Source organism: Schistocerca americana, chromosome 5 (assembly GCF_021461395.2).
Source record: "Schistocerca americana isolate TAMUIC-IGC-003095 chromosome 5, iqSchAmer2.1, whole genome shotgun sequence".
In the NCBI taxonomy this organism is placed as follows: Eukaryota; Metazoa; Arthropoda; class Insecta; order Orthoptera; family Acrididae; genus Schistocerca; species Schistocerca americana.
In genome coordinates this window covers 85895455-85913319 of record NC_060123.1, presented here as the reverse complement: position 1 = coordinate 85913319, position 17865 = coordinate 85895455, and the positions used below count along the sequence as shown (strand labels likewise).

Sequence of the window (17865 nt, the reverse complement as noted above, 5' to 3'; positions counted from 1 at the left end):
CCATCATCTCGGTGCCAGCACAAGAACTGACGCCACCAGGAAATGTGCCCATGCAGGAACCAGATGACCATCATGTGTCGGAGCAACTCTACTCGCCTCCTTCTCCTATGGACGCAGACACATCGCCCATGTCTCATGTTATAACAACCGGACTTGCCACAATGGGCAGATTGGGGCACGGGGCCCCAGCAGATTCGACCCCCACGTCTCCTGTCATCTCAACCCGTTATCATCGGGGACACTTCCGTCCGTACGGGAAGCCTCCTACTCGAGACTTTACGTCCAGGCAAACAACACCTATGGAAATTAGCAATCTACAGGCCACCTCCATAAAGACCAGTGCAAAAAATTCAAAGGGGGGAAAAGTGTTGCGACTCGCCAATCTTTCAAAGTGCTGCCGCGCAGTTATACATGTCCTCTACATATGGCGCTGTCTGCCAGCCATGCAGCAGCCATTTGTTATGTATTTACGAACTGAAATAAGACTGTATCACGTTTTCTTTCTGTAACTTACAGTTTTGAAGTTGTGGTACGTTTTCCTGTTTTGTTGGCAAAGTAAATGGGCTCACTTCTTTGCCTGTGTTTTGCTGTTTGCAGATGACATGTTGTATATTGTGTAGCATAACAGCTACCAAAACAAGAGGACAATAATATAATGTAAGGTATGTTACTTTTCGCCAATTAAGTTATAAATGCAACTTTTACATAATGTCATAAACGACAAAAATGTTAATATGTTAACAACAAATTTACAGTTAAAAATAAAAATAGAACCCACTGATGATAGCACAAAAGTGCTGAAACATGTATGGGTGAAACAAAAGAAAAAAGGTGTCTTGCGTAAGGCGGAACTCCTCATCCCATTTTCTTAGCAAGCACGGAGACAACAAGAAGAACTGCACCACAAAATGATTATGCATAGAAACTATTCATGTCCGCTTTATCTACACATCCCATGTTCGAATTATAAGATTTCACTATCTGTGGGCAAGGTATTTTTGTAATTGTGCCATCCTTTTCTTTCCTACTGACTTCTTTCAAAGTTACAGGTGAGTCAATTGTTGATAGTAACGTGACAACATGTTTATCTTTCCATTTCATGCATGCAATCCCATCTGAACGAACTGACCAGTCACTTTCTCCTCTTTGCAACTCTTTGTACGGTTTCAGAGGAGGAAGTCCTTTTTTTGGGCTCTAATGGTACCACAGGCTGGGATACCATCAAGTTTTAGTGTCTGTAAAAGTGAAACACTAGTAAAAAAAATTGTCAAAATATATGTGATGTCCTTTGCCCTCTAAGCCTTTACACAAATCTCTTACAATCCTCTCTCCCAAACATTTCTCCACTGCACCATCTGATTTCCCAGTATATACCTCAAATTCACTGATATATCCAATTTTGTCAGCTTACCCATATTTTGTACCCCCTCTTGATGGGCATTTGAGGCATATACTGTTTGAATGATATTCGCCCTTTGAATATCACCATGCATTCGTCAACAGATTGCTCCTTAGTTGGGGCATAATATTCTTTGAACCTTGTCAGTAATTGATTTATTAGTGGTCGAATTTTATACAATTTGTCATAACGTTTATTCCCTTTTTGTGGCATAAGGGCATTGTCATTTACATGCATATGAGATAAAATCCAGCTGAATCTTTTCAATGACGTAAGTGAAGAAATGTATTGATCTCTGAGTTCGTTGCATGATGACCAGCAATCACGATATGTGCGAGGTTGTTTGATACCCATTAGAATATTTATAGCCAAAAACACCTTGAGTTCATCTTTTTCAAGAGGTCTGTAATTCTTACCTTTCTGAGTCTCATAAAGATTAGTCTGGAATAATGTGTGTTCCAGCATATTGTCCCCAAATAGATATAAAAAGAAATCAACTGGCAGCATACCTTCACCTTCAGTTTTCAGTTTTCCTTTGACATCAACTTCCTCTAAAAAAATCGACAGGATGCATTGCACCGTCATGCCTTGCCCATGTAAAATTCACAGACTTTATCAGTGGCATGTTATCTTCAGAACTGAAACTGTAATCACGGTCATTTTCTGAAAGATTATCACTTTCACTTTCAGAAACAACATTAGATATCTCTGGTCGTGGCACTAGTGAATCAAGATCACTGCCTTCAGCCAAAATATCACTTTCATTATCACTGGTACTGTCAATCTCAGAGTCCATATCAGAAGGAATTTCTTCTAAAAGACCCATCAGACCTTCCTCAGCCTTTAATTTGCAAGAAAACTTTTTGTGAAACTGAAATTTTAAAAAACTGATAAGCTTCTAATACTACCCCTGCAGCCGCAGTGGTTTCAAATGAAACCACCAGAGTAAATACGGAAAAACTACATGATTTTCATTATTGTTGCAATACATATAGCATGTACTTATATAAGAAAGTATTATGAATTTGTTCCATGTATGAAACTTACATTTCAAAGATAAATTCAATCACAAATCAAGAAAAAGAGAAGCAGCACACCACAAACAATAAAGGCACTTATACTTGAATCACTAACTGCAACCACGTGAGAAATATCGACGTAGTTCAAATTTTCATCGCTAGATGGCAGCACCATCTACGTCCAGAAGCGTGGTTACCAATGTAGCCACTGTGCTCTTGCCACAAAATCAAAATATCATGGGTGGCTTCAAATGAAACCACAACATCACAAAGGGTTAAGTAGATTCAGAAGGATGTAGGTTGCAGTAGTTATTCGGAGATGATGAGGCTCGCACAGGATAAAGTAGCATTGAGGGCTGAGATCAGACCAGTCTTTGGACTGAAGACAACAGCAGGAACAACAGATTTTGCATTGTCTCACACTGTCTTACAGTTCTAACATTTCATGAGATCACCTTAATTTGTATTCTTTTTTTGTCTGGTAGCTCGTACAGATACACAGAGCAGCATGTTCTATACAAACCAATATGATGGTTTCCCATTGCCTTCAACGTTGCAGTACTGCAGCTGTACTGAATCCTTCAAAATTCTCTGTGATGTGGCACAGCGTGCAAATTACCAATGAGATTGCCCCACATGGGATGCCAGAAATGCCGTGAACTGAGAAATTCTTTGCCCTGACATGAAATGACATGTAGTTGGCTAATGAAATCACCCCATATTGGGTGCCAAAACTGTAGTGAATTGGGAATTCTCTGATCTCTTGCATAAATTAACATGCAGATTACTAATTATATTCCCCCTATGTTGGGAGACCATAAGAAAGTGACATCAATAATTAAGTAAAATCAAAAAACAAAAGATTATGAGATTAAGCAATTGATAAGCGCGAATGGAACAGATTGTTAGGAGAATACAAGACATAATGACTGCATTTATTTCAGTACCTTATAAAAACACAAAAAATACAAATCTCAGGGCCAATTCGACTGGGTGTGGACATGACCAATTTATTAAAAGGAATGTGGAGGGAATGAATCAACTCACCATTCTTCATACTTCTTTGTCATGTGGCAGCAGGCGCTGGGTCGGCACAGCACATCATCTTGGAGCTGTGTGGTGCTGAGTTGGTTGCTCTCCTCAGTGACTTGTGGCTGTGCTGCAAGGGCCCATGTATGGTCCCTGCATTGACTGCTCACCATGTGTTGCCACAGTCGAAGAAGCGGAGGTGGATTTTGGCAGGACGAAATTTGTTAGACAATACTCTCTCTGGGGTTACAGGATTCAGTGCTGTTGTTATGTGGTTGTTGCAGTTCATTCATCCAAAGTTGTTGAAAGAGGAGGCACAAGGCACATAAGGAGCCCCCCCCCAAGAAAAAAAAAGCCGGTGTCAGATTAGGCAACCTCATGGCCGACCATGCAATGCAACACCCAGAGGTGGAGTACCATACTCTGAATGAAAATCATGCCACATAATTGTACCTGAATCACACCTGTTGAAAGAGAGAACACAAAATTCATTTTTTGCTATGTTATCACCACCTTGGCTTGATGCACACTGGGTAACGAATGAGTGAATGAGCTGCAGCAAGGAGACCACTACCAGCAACCACATGAACCAGCAGCTTAAAATGGTGCCAAGTTAAAATTGACAACTTCTACATTCATAATGTAGAAGATATAGTCTTCTAAAATTGGATGAATAATCTTTTCAAAACACACTATCCCCAATTCACTGTACATCCTGATGGTGCCTTTCAGATGAATGCATATCTCAAACAACTTTTCAGAGAACCTTCAAAGACTTTTGATGTTCTGGTTGAAGAAAAATGAGTAATTTTAACTCCCAAGTGGAACAAGTATAACCAACAAGCTGTTGAGTCAAACAAAAACATTCTCCATAGTTATCATTAACGTGGGCATGGTATCACTAACCAGATATGTTCACAAACAGTCACTCCAACAACATGGGGATTTGTTCCATTCTGTTATCAGCAATATAATCTTCTTTCTTCATTAAAATATATCCTTGGGTACAGCAGTGATGGGATTGTTACCAGATCTGGTTTAAGGCCCAAGTGACACAAGCCACTGCTTGGGGCACCAAACATAAAGATTTATGTACAGGACTTATAACAATTAGTAGCTCCTACTTCGAGCACATAGCTTTGAGAGGTGCTCAAGAGCAAGATTTGTACACTGCACATATCAGAATTAGTAACAGAAACTGACATGGTTGAAAGTGTATGAGGAAAGAGCACAGTGCCGAATGATAAGTCATTTGTGTGGAAAAATGTTCTCAAACCAACCCTGGTTGGTACCATAGTACTAGCACAATAAATGATGATTCTATCATCTTGCAATTAGTACTTATGGACATTTTGTAGTTGCTTTGTGCTTCTGGACTGATTTGGGTGAGTTAAATCTACATCATCATATAGAAATCACTACTTCCAACATCACATAGGTAAGAGAAGCACACAAAGTAAACTAATTAACATGTGCAAAGAAAAAATTCAAGACACTATTTCAGCCAGAATTACATACACAATTTTTTCCATTATATTTAACAAAATTACTGACATGTCATAAACTGACAGCTCAGTTTATATTTCTGCTATCTTCATGCAGGAATTCACAGCAGAGTGTTCCTTACATACAGCAATACTTATGAAAAAGTTCATGCAGAAGATGTAAAAGAAGAGTGTCATATAACTACAACTGCCATTGTACATCTAGTTGAAGAATTCTCTACATAATTTAATGTCATAATCAAGATGTGTGTCAGAACTGGCAATGGCGGCTGTTCAATCATGGTTTCTGATTCACAACATAAATATATGATTTTATGAAGACAGTCATTCACATTACACACTGCTCTTGAGATAACCATTTATTCAAAAACTGCATGGTTTCTGATTCACAACATAAATATATGATTTTATGAAGACAGTCATTCACATTACACACTACTCTTGAGATAACCATTTATTCAAAAACTGCAAAGGTCACCTTACAAGATTTCATTGGAGCACAACAGCACAGTGGTGTTTGCAAGCCAGGGTCATCAAAGGGCTTTATGCAGATCTGAATCCATTATCTCTACCATGGTAATGGAAACGCATTAGCTTAGTTGTATAAAAATATTTACTGCTTTTTCCCTTACTTTTTAGAATATAAATTATTATTTTCTTTATCTTTTTTGTATCTTTTCATACATACAAGGACAACTGTGTCACTTACTGTTAATTTAAATGTAAAAATGAAACCACTGAAGAACTCTACAAGGGTCTTTGAATGGAACAGACAAAATTTGGATTCCTTTCTCTGGAAGTTTTTCTTTGAGGCCAAAGAGATTACTGAACAACTAAATGTAGAAATTAAAATACTCCTCGTTCTTTTCTTGGCAGATTTACTGAGATAATCACCTTGTTGCTCAGTCCACTGATTGTCATTTTCATATAATGTTCATTATCCAACTGTTAGATAATGTTATACTGATCTGTAGGAAATTTCCCAAGAACTGACAATCTTCTCAATTTAACTGTTCTTCTTATATGTACAGCTTATAACAAAAATGATGTTATAGCTGTGAGAGAAGCTGTAGAAGTTTACACCAACTGGATGCTCTGTAGTGCAAGAATTCAAACATTGGATAGCTTGGTGGGAGAGCCTTATCAAGACTGGCGTTAGAATTTACGAATTTCTTTTCAAGATTATTTTGTCCTTTTATTAACACTGTTCTAAAATTTTACCCAGCAAATGAACACACCCATGGTTGGAGGACGGCAAGTTGGTTGTCAGCAGGAGTTTTTACTTAAAATGGAAGAAAAATTTTAGCTCAAAAGCTGAAGTTTCCATACTGTTACAAATGTAATGTACGTAGGTTGTAACTTAAATAGTGGCAAAACTGCTGTGGAGACACTATGCAATGGAATCTACTAATGTCACTGATAGCACACATTGTTGACATACCTACCTTACCTCTGAGCAAATGAGCTTGCCCGTCCCACATCACTGGTGTGCGCACAATTGTGGGAAACACAGTCACTTGTGAGCAAGCGGTCTAACATAACGGTGTCACTATGTTTTTGAAACAGGAACAATGGAGCTGGATCAAGATTGAATGTGCCAAGAGTCATACAGCATGACAGTGTCATCAAGATCATCGAGGTCCTCAGCCTTGCTAAAGAAGTGGCAACACTTTCTGCGCAATCCACCCATCATTTTGCACAACAATGCGTGGGCGCATGCAGCACAAGCTGTGGCTGCTCTGTTCAGTCGATGGAACTGGGAAGTACTGTACCATCCATCATACTCACTGGACTTACGTCCTTGTGGCTTTGATTTGATTCCGAAGATGAAGAAACCACTTCGTGGCATTCGTTTCAGAACTATTCCAGAGATTCGACAGGCAGTAGACCACTCCATTCGCATCAATCAACACAACAGGCTCTGCTAATGGTATACTATGCCTTCCACATCACTGGCAATGGGTTCTACACAACACTGGTGACTACTTTGAAGGACAGTAACAGATGCAAACATGTAACTCTTTTGTATCAGTTGCGAATAAATAGCTGCCACTATTTAAGTTCCAATCCTTGCAGTGTACTTACCTACCCTCGCAACAGTGTGCTCAAGCTGAAAAATAATATCTATTTTTCATAAATCTGCAGCTCCTTCAAAGAAGAAAGCTCATCTACTAAATTACTGCCCTCTGTAATGTTCTGATGAAATAAACTAATTTTTAGCTAACTTGTGAACTAATTTGTATACATGTGTGTTCTGCTGTTTTTTTTTTTTTTGGTCAAAACTAAAATGTTACACAAGAGATTTTTTCTGATTCCAATAATCACAGTAATTTTGCTTAATAGGATAGGGGTCTGTCAAACACTTCCTCTAAGAAGCTCTAGTGATTTGTCTTCCCTTTCTTATTTAGGTGTAGATCATGACTGAGTGGTCCCCATCTCCCAACAGAGCAACAGGTATACGTATCCACAAGAGGGCAAGAGGGTGGAGGGAGCCGCAAGAAGGGGACACTTGCCCTCTCCTGGAATCTGAGTACAGACTTCTTATTCATTATAAAATTCTCATGTATTTCTTGTAATGAGTGTCTGACCACACAACTCACACTCTTCACAGGAAATTATGCTGATTCCTTAGTGTGGTGGTGTAGCGACTCCTTCCATTGCCTCCATCTGTAGCAGCAGATGACAGGCTGCGTAGATCGGAAACTAGCCCCCAAACACCCTCGCTGGTCTCTTCCGCTGGAGGGAGAACTTAGACAGCCACATGTTCTTGATGTGAGGCACACCGAACTGTCGCTCAAGCAGTGTCTTGTTCCATACCAACGAGACAACATCCCCAGCTGTGCGTTTGGCAGCTCGCTCGCACAATGCCATGTGGCTCGCATCATCACCCACCCCAATTCATTGGAGTATGAGCGAACCACAGAATTCTTATTCTGCACTCATCATTGTTGTTCTGTCACAGTCCAATTAATAAGAGAAGTGCTACTGCATTTTTCCACACTGCCTTCACGAGCTGCATCACCTTGAGGTGCATCTTTTCACTATGGGTGTCCAAAGCTTGATGCTGGATGCCCAGTTTGTCCTCCCGGTATGAGCAATTGGAAAACTGCATGCAATGTGGTGCAAACAGTGCAGTGAAGTGCAGTGTGTGCCAGGACTACCAGGCCGATTTATTATTATTCTATCCCCTGTAGTTTTGGCGCACTTTTGCAGCCAAGGATGCCATTGTCGCCGCCGAACAAAAGTTGTAAGCAACCCCTGGTGCAGACCCTCCTTGATTAAGAGGTACTAGCTCGTTTTGAATGGGACATAGTCGTTAGCTTTCAGGTTAAAATGTCAGAACCAAGCTGTGTGGCTCTTCCAGCACACCATATCACTTATTGCTGTTTTTCTTAACTAGCACACTGTTTAGGCATGTATGCCTCCTACGTGTATAGGAGGGAACATAAATTTTTCCTTCACTTGTGACCCCCTCTAAACCAAAGTACCAAGTCTCATTACTGAATGCCAGTTTTCCTTTTTTATTATTCTGATTAGCAGAACCCACATTGTCGTGTAATCAATTGCCGTTACATTGGCCAGACGCATCCCCACTCACCCCTTGCCATCTCCATCCCTCCTATGCATACCACCCTTCTGCATGTATCACTGCACCCCACCCGCACACCTCCACGCACGCCCTCCCTCTGCGCTCATCACTGTTCCCCTTCCACACATCTCTCCATGCCCCTCCATATATGCTGTCCCACCATGCACACCACCACACCCCACACACAAATGACGGATGAGTGCCTGGACAAGCTACAGTGTTACCATGCAGCATACTGAACACCCCTTCCCACAACAACACACAGCAGACATTTTATTGCACGGTCCATGCCATGTGTGCCCCGCCCACCTTCTTCTCCGCAACACAGCTTGCCAGCACCCTCACGCATAATGTGAAACACTGCCTGCACAGTTAAGTCACTATGTCTCTGCCATGTGTCCTCATCCCTATGGTGGTCAGGCCAAATGCGCTCTCCAGCCAGCAGCACCCTGTTACGACTCCTGTCCCAGCACCTACAAGCACTTCAGAGGTGTCAGAACTCTGTGCGCAACTGTCAACACTAAAGAACTGTTTGGCTCAGCTGACCAATGGGACAGTGCATTCAGCATAAGGCAACTCTGCAGACCCTCCCCCCAGTTGTGCTGCTGCTCATTTTACCCCCCTTCAACCCACGAGATCCATGCCTGTTGCTTGCTTTCATCGAGGCAGTTTTTGCAGGTTGCTCTTTCATGAGCAACACAACGAAATTCAGGATCGCTGTCAGCCACCTTGGCCCAACCACCACCGCCCAAGTCCGGGATGTTATTTCACACTTACCTAACTCCAGCAGCTATAGTAAACTAAAAGAATGCATCATATCCATCTTCACACCCTCAGAGCTGCAACGAGCATGTAATTTGTTAGCATCTGAGCAGTGTGATGACATGTACCCGTCCCTGTTGCTGGATCACACCCAAACAATTACTGAACTGCACATCCTCCCCAAAGGTCTGCTCCTAAACTGCTGACTTGTTTGCCTTCCCACCCCCATTCAGGCTGCCCTAACCTAACATGCCCATTTATTGTTAGGCAACGCATTGATCTTGGCCGATAAACTGTTCAAAACCCTGAGCTCCTTTCCCATTGTGGCTACAGCACAGAATGCTGGCTACCACTCCGTGGCTCCGGCCAGTTATTCACTTACCCCTGCTGCCCCACCCCAAGCCTCGATGAGCACGACATCACTCGTGCCACGTGCCGCTGATGACTCTCTGCCCACCATGGAGGCCCCAGACCTCTACCAGATTCTGGCGCACCTGTGTTCTTACTGCCAGCATCGCCTGCCTGCAACTCATGTACCCACCGCCAGGGGCCAACTGCCTCACAGACGCAATGCCCAAAACCAATGCAAACTAGGCACAGGTTGCTGGTAACATCAGATGTTTTGCAAGAAAGTGACCAACTGCAGACCACCTTATTCCTGGTCCCCAAACCCCAGCAGCCACCGACAGTAGGCATGCCTGGTCGTTGTACCACTTCATAGTGCTTATTCATACAAGATTCGAACAATGCTAGTCCCAACAAGAACTCAGCCACCCCTAGTTACGAGGTGCATACCCGCTCGCCCAACCTGGGCCTCCAGTGTGAACTCCCGCGGACCTTCATGGTCGTACATGCTGTTGTTGTTGTTGTTGTGGTCTTCAGTCCTGAGACTGGTTTGATGCAGCTCTCCATGCTACTCTATCCTGTGCAAGCTTCTTCATCTCCCAGTACCTACTGCAACATACATCCTTCTGAATCTGCTTAGTGTATTCATCTCTTGGTCTCCCCCTATGATTTTTACCCTCCACGCTGCCCTCCAATACTAAATTGGTGATCCCTTGATGCCTCAGAACATGTCCTACCAACCGATCCCTTCTTCTGGTCAAGTTGTGCCACAAACTTCTCTTCTCCCCAATCCTATTCAATACTTCCTCATTAGTTATGTGATCTACCCATCTAATCTTCAGCATTCTTCTGTAGCACCACATTTCAAAAGCTTCTATTCTCTTCTTGTCCAAACTATTTACCATCCACGTTTCACTTCCATACATGGCTACACTCCATACAAATACTTTCAGAAATAACTTCCTGACACTTAAATCTATACTCGATGTTAACAAATTTCTCTTCTTCAGAAACGCTTTCCTTGCCATTGCCAGTCTACATTTTATATCCTCTCTACTTCGTCCATCATCAGTTATTTTGCTCCCCAAATAGCAAAACTCCTTTACTACTTTAAGTGTCTCATTTCCTAATCTAATACCCTCAGCATCACCCGACTTAACTCGACTACATTCCATTATCCTCGTTTTGCTTTTGTTGATGTTCATCTTATATCCTCCCTTCAAGACACCATCCATTCCGTTCAACTGCTCTTCCAAGTCCTTTGCTGTCTCTGACAGAATTACAATGTCATCGGCGAACCTCAAAGTTTTTATTTCTTCTCCATGGATTTTAATACCTACTACAAATTTTTCTTTTGTTTCCTTTACTGCTTGCTCAATATAGAGATTGAATAACATCGGGGAGAGGCTACAACCCTGTCTCACTCCTTTCCCAACCACTGCTTCTCTTTCATGTCCCTCAACTCTTATAACTGCCGTCTGGTTTCTGTACAAGTTGTAAATAGCCTTTCGCTCCCTGTATTTTACCCCTGCCACTTTTAGAATTTGAAAGAGAGTATTCCAGTCAACATTGTCAAAAGCTTTCTCTAAGTCCACAAATGCTAGAAACGTAGGTTTGCCTTTCCTTAATCTTTCTTCTAAGATAAGTCGTAAGGTCAGTATTGCCTCACGTGTTCCAGTATTTCTACGGAATCCAAACTGATCTTCCCCGAGGTCGGCTTCTACTAGTTTTTCCATTCGTCTGTAAAGAATTCGTGTTAGTACATGCTATCAACCCTATTCTGGGTGCTGACTCCCTCGGTCATTACAGCCTATTGACTGTTACAGCAAAGCACCATTTACTTGACAGCACCTCCAGCAGGATCGTTCGCTGCAGTCCCACCCCGCCATGTGCTTTGGCATGAAACAGCTGGCAGTTTCAGACCCATTTGCTCAGCTCCTTTCAGAATTCCCCCTCCTCATCCATCTACGCAGCACCCCCAGAATATTCAGCATGACACTATGTAATACACTGCCCACTGTGGTGATTACCATAAGCTCAATGCCCACACCATTCCTGGCTGTAATCCAGTCTCACTCCTCTGTATCTACAATGACATGACCTCAGGAGCTACTATCTTCAGTAACATAGATTTCACTAAAGCCTACACACGAATCCCAGTTGCCACAGAGCAATTGAGAAAACAGACATAATCACACCTTTCGGCCTGTTCGAGAGTGCATTCCTGACATTCAGCCTCCACAATACTGCACAAACATGGCAACGATTTTTGGAAACATCCTCCAGGGTGCAGCAGGGTCTTTTGCCTACCTGAATGATATGCTTATCTGTTCCAGAGGCCCTCTGAGCATCATCAACACCTACACGAAACTTTTTGCCACCTACAGAAAGCTGAAATGATCCTCAACATGGCAAAATGCGTTTTTGGGACAAGCAAGGTCAAATTCCATGGACACTTAGTCTCTGCCGCTGGCTCCCACCCCCTCCCCGAGACAGTATAGGCAGCAGCAGTCTTTCTACTCCCTACTGCCTTCAAAGGCCTCCAGTATTTCATTGGCATGAACAACTCCTTCTGTAACCATCTTAAGGATGTTAAGGACGCCACTGCCACCCAAGAGCCACTTACAACAACACTCCATGGCAATAAAAACAAAGGGAACAATCTGGCCCCTTGGACCCAGGCCATAATCAAGAACTTCTACAAAAAAAAAAAAAAAAAAAGGAAGAGAAAAGATGGCCTAGCTAACATGGCCCTTCTGGCATACCCCCACCCAAGTACCCCCTCTCGCAAGAGTGGCAGATGCAAGACAGCTATTGGAACTGTCCTATAACAATACGTGGACAATGTCTGGCAACTGCTCGCATTCTTTTCATCCAAGCTCTCTGATACACAACACTGCTGGGTTGCATATGACCATGTGCTGCTTGCAGTCCACAAAACCATCTGCTAATTCTGATCTTCAATCGAGGGATGCGTCTTTATAACCTTCATAGACCACTGCCCCCTTGCCTCTGGTTTTTGCCGGCATCAACAACATTGTGGCAAATTGCCTTAGCCACTCCAGCACTATCACCATAATCCAACTCAGACTACAATGCCCTGGCCGCTGCTCAAGAGGGCAACCTGGACCTGGCCCATGCTGACGTCCTCATGGATTCTAATGCCAGGGCAGAGTTCTGTTGTGTTTTTTGATGAATGCTGGTTCTGCCTCCATGCCATATATTGGTTAGAAAGAGAGTCCACTTGAGCGCCTGCTACCAACGTGTCTGCATGCTAGATATACTGGACTTACGCCTGAAGATGGTCAGGGATGCGGTTTCGTATGACAGCAGTAGCACTCTCGTGGTTATCCCACTCACCCAGACTGTAAATCTGTATGTCAGTCGGGTGATTCGACCTGTTGTGCTGCCATTCATGAACAGCATTCCAGGGGTGTTTCCCAACAGGCTAACTCTCACCCACATACCACAGTTTTAATCCAACATGCTCTACAGAGTGTCAACATGTTACCTTGGCCTGCTCTATCACCCGATCTGTCTCCAATCAATATGGGAGACCATTGGATATCAACTCCAGCCTCATCCACAAACAACATTAACTGTCACTGTGTTGACCAACCAAGTGCAACAGGCATGGAACTCCAGCCTACAAACTGACATCTGGCACCTGTACAACACAATGTGTGAGTGTCGTCATGCTAGCATTCGACATTCTGGTGATTACATTGGTTATTAATGAACCGGCTTCCCACATTTACAACGGGTAATCTCTCACTTACATTAACCTGTGATCTTGCAATGTTAATCACTTCAATATGTTGCCTAGATAAATGTATTACTGAAATTTCATTACTCTACATTAATTATGTTTTGGTGTTCCAATTTCCCTCTCTCTGAATCAGTGGCTCAGGTATGTGGCAGGACGATCTTTGGAGCCCATTCATTCTGAATTTCTGTAGTATGTGCATGCATTTTGATGTATCGCTGCCAAGGAATAGAGTGTATTTATTCTATACTTGCAGTCTCAATCATTTTATCTGGAGCACCTTCACCTGGGTCTTCTCTAAAATTCTTTATGAACACCACATGGCCATAATGCCCAATCTGTAATCGGATGAGAATATAGTAATTCCAGTGTTACTCAATGCACAACTATGCCGTGTAACCATGAAATAATATATTCCATATTATAAACAAAATCATGGAAATAATCAACTGAACATGTAACTAAGTATAACGCTGCACAACCATCCTACAGTGATTCCAAATAATATACAGTCCTGTTACTGTTAAGTGATCAGTTAAAAGTGAAAAAGTGTAGAATAAGCATCACGATTCTAATTACATCACAAATTAAAATCAAGAAAAACTAGTCACAAGTATCAAAACAGTCTTCATTTCTCATAGACCATATACAAAAGCAACAAACACTTCCTAGTGCTATTTAATATCAATATAAGTCATAAATTTTCTATAATCTGTGTTAAAGACAGTACACAGTGGCTAAAATTCTTAAAACTGTGATATACCTAATAATCAAGATGATTTGCTTCAACTGCATTATCGCTTCTGAATCCTGTTAATCATTACACTATATTATCTGGAAAAAAAATATCCAAATACACCTCCAAATTCAGTATGTACACACATCGTCAAAAATTCACTGTAAAAATAAACCACATATAGAAGACTTTCTTTGGAAGAACTGTTAACTCTCAGCACAATCTTAAAACTGCCAGTGCTTGTATGAAGATGTCCATGCCACCACTTTGGCATAATCTGGAAATTTACTCAACATATCTCTGAAGATGGGTGATATCTGATGACCAGATGTCATATACTGTCCTGAGAGTGCTAAGTCAAGAATAGTATCATTTGACAATGACTGCACCTGCAAAGAAGTTGTAAACATGTAATAATTATTTCTGTTAGAAACTTAACAAAATGACAACAAACATACAATACCTTTACTCGAGTATTTGACTTCAGGTACAATGAAACATAATTTTATATTATATACAAAAACAGATTAACAAGTCAGTAACTGAAAATTGCAACAATAGTTTCATCAAGAGCAAAAATGACAACTGAAACACTCAGGAAGTATATGTAAATGGCATATTACGACTGAAAATATATTCACACAGTTACAACGCAGTGCACATAAGCACTCAGTATGAAATAACTATTGTGATTCCCTGATGACCTCAGAGCTGGTGCCTGGATTGAGGTCCAGGGTAGTATAAAACAGATGATTTTAATGGCAAATAGCTCCAGGGAAGCCCCTCACCCCATCCCTAACAAAAATTAAAAAGTATGTTATTATCTGTTTTGTTTGATAGCTTGAGTAAGGCAATAATACCCTGCAAATGTTTTACTGCTTTGATTGATTGATTGAGTGATTGATTGATTGTTTTATTGGTCCACTCCAACATTTTTGTACATAGTTACAAATTAATATTGGACAAGTCAATTTCTGACAGATGATGAGATGAGACACCAATTAATGTGATGATTATGAATTGCATATCTACTATGATATAAATAAGTTACAAACACAAAACTGTAAACAAATTTATATATACAGATTGCTATCTTGATGCTCTTCTCAAGAACTTATAACAGTCTTCTAGTTAAAGAAGCAAGAGAATTTTTAATGTTTTTACATCATTATGTTGACCATCACTTACAATTTTTTTAAGGAAACAAATTTACATTAAATCATGACCCTTTTCTTATGAATTGACAATAATTGATCTTATTAATTATACAAGCAGAGTAATGTTTACAGTTTTTATGGCATCTTCACGACTATAGTTTATAGCTTTTGCATTGGTACTAAAGACACAAATGTAAATATTAGAAAATATTTACAATTTATATGACATACACTAACAGTGATTATGTTACTGACTGAAGTGTTTGACAGGAACCCATACAGATTTTAGAAGCAACTAGCTTCTATATATTTAAGATTGTATATATTCATCAGCGCTATAATAGAGTTTATTTAAAATATATATTTCAGAGCCATTTCAAAATTCCTTAAATTTTTGTGTCTTAATGTATTGTAACTTGTTCTAAAGTTTCTCCCTGCTACTAGAGGCTCATCTTGTCTAAGTTTTGTTTTTGCATATTCACTCTCCAGTTCCATTTTGTAGAGTGTCATACATATGAACTGTTTCATTTTTTTGCACTAGTTGGTCTTCAGTGTCTGTTATTTTCCTAATGAAACATATAACTCCCAAAATGTACAAGGTGTACAACTTTGCTTCCGCAGATTTTTCCTCAACATTTGAGGCTTTAATGAAACAAATTGGTTACACATGTATCATTCAAAGTATTTTCCATCGCTGGCCACTACTTTCTCCCATCTTTCGGGCAATGTACAAATCATGTGTTGAAAAAATTTTTCATCTTTTGAAGAGATCCACGAATCGATCCAATTTGTAATGTCTTCATGAGATCGGAAGTCTTGGTCAGCCGGGCCATGTGCCACTGATCTAAACAGGTGATAGTCAGAGAGAGCAATGTCTGGAGAATACGGTGGGTGGAGTAGGACTTCCCATTTTAGCATTTCCAAGTATATTTTGATCTCTTTTGCAACATGGGGTCCAGTACTGTCGTGCTGCAAAATCACTTTATTGTGCCTCTCGATGTATTGCGGCCGTTTGCCTTTTAATGCTCTGGTCAAAGGCATTAATAGCATTCGATAACAAACACCTGTGATTGTTTCACTTGGTTTTAACACCTCATAGTACACAATGCCAAGCTGGTCCCACCAAATGCAGAGCATGATCTTGGAGCCGTGAATATTCGGTTTAGCAGTCAACATGAAAGCATGTCCGGGATATCCCCATGATTTTTTTGCGTTTAGGGTTATCACAATGAACCCATTTTTCATCCCCGGTCACAATGCAATGCAGAAATCCCTTCTGTTTTTGCCTCTGAGTCAACTATTCACAAACACACAAACGCCATTCAATGTCTTTTCGATTCAGTGTGCTGCTCCTTTCTGAATCATGCCCATAGCCTTGAGACGTTTTGAAATGACTTTCTGCATCACTCCCACTAATCTTGCCAATTCTTCTTAAGTTTGACGCGAGTCTTCACTCAGCAATGTCTCCAATTCCGCATCTTCAAAAACATTCTCTCTTCCACCACTACGCCGGTCTATGACATGGAGCGATCTGTTTCATGAAATGGCCTCCCCAATCACCATATCTCACTCCGTGTGACTTTTTTCTGTGGGGATACATTAAAGATCTGGTGTATGTACCACCTCTACCACGTGATGTAGCAGAGCTCCAGGAGAGAAAACAGGAAGCAACTGCTACAGTCGACGATGCCATGTTGAGACATGTATGACAAGAATTCAATTACCATATTGACATCTGCCAAGCCACTCATGGTTCGCACATTGAACATTTGTAAAAAAACTTTCAGAGTTTCTCTTCAAAATGCAATATGTATGACACTGTACAATGTTTAGTTCTTGTGCAATAAATAATTTAAAGTTTTGCTGGGCTTTGTGTAAACCCTGTATTTTCAAAACGCACTTGACTTAGTATCACACCTACAGTTATTACCAAAAGTATGTTCATGTGGGGTATCAGACAAAATATATGACTGGGCTGAGAATTTCTTGATAGGGAGGACACATCATGTTATTTTGAATAGACAGTCATCTACAGATGCAGAGGTAGCTTCAAGTGTACCCCAGGAATTTGTATTGGGTCCCTTACTGTTCATGTTGCATATTAATGTCCTTGCAAACAAGGACTTTCCACAGATGATGCAGTTATCTACAATGAAGTACAGTCCACATGAAACTATACAAGTATTCAGTCAGACCTAGACAAGATTTCAAAGTGGGTCAAAGGTTGTCAATTTGCTTTAAATTTTCAAAAATGTACAATTGTGCATGTCACAAAATGAAAAAAAAAAAAAAGAAAAGAAAAAAATCCTTGTGTCCTATGAATAGTAATGAGTCACAGCTGGAATATGTAAACTCATACCAATACTTGGGCGTAACAGTTAGTAGGGACATGACATGGAATGATCAGGTAGGCTCTATCGTGTGTAAAGCAGGTAGCAGACTTCAGTTTATTGATAGAGTACTAGCCAAATGCAATCCATCTACAAAGGAGACTACTTACAAAGCACTCATGATACCCATCCTAGAATACTGCTGAAGTGTGTGGGACTAGCAGGGGA

The 17865-nt window shown here is 40.9% G+C and overlaps 1 protein-coding gene across 2 annotated transcripts in view; it reads right to left on the bottom strand.

The window, feature by feature from the left end:
• Positions 1-14093: 14093 nt before the first annotated feature.
• Positions 14094-17865, bottom strand: part of LOC124615831 (endoplasmic reticulum metallopeptidase 1-like) — a 255168-nt gene continuing 251396 nt past the window's right edge. For both annotated transcript variants that reach the window (XM_047143980.1, XM_047143981.1), the window contains exon 14: positions 14094-14539. In XM_047143980.1, the coding sequence (XP_046999936.1) occupies positions 14375-14539 (165 nt within the window). In that variant the 3' untranslated portion in view covers positions 14094-14374. The remainder of the gene's footprint in view (positions 14540-17865) is intronic.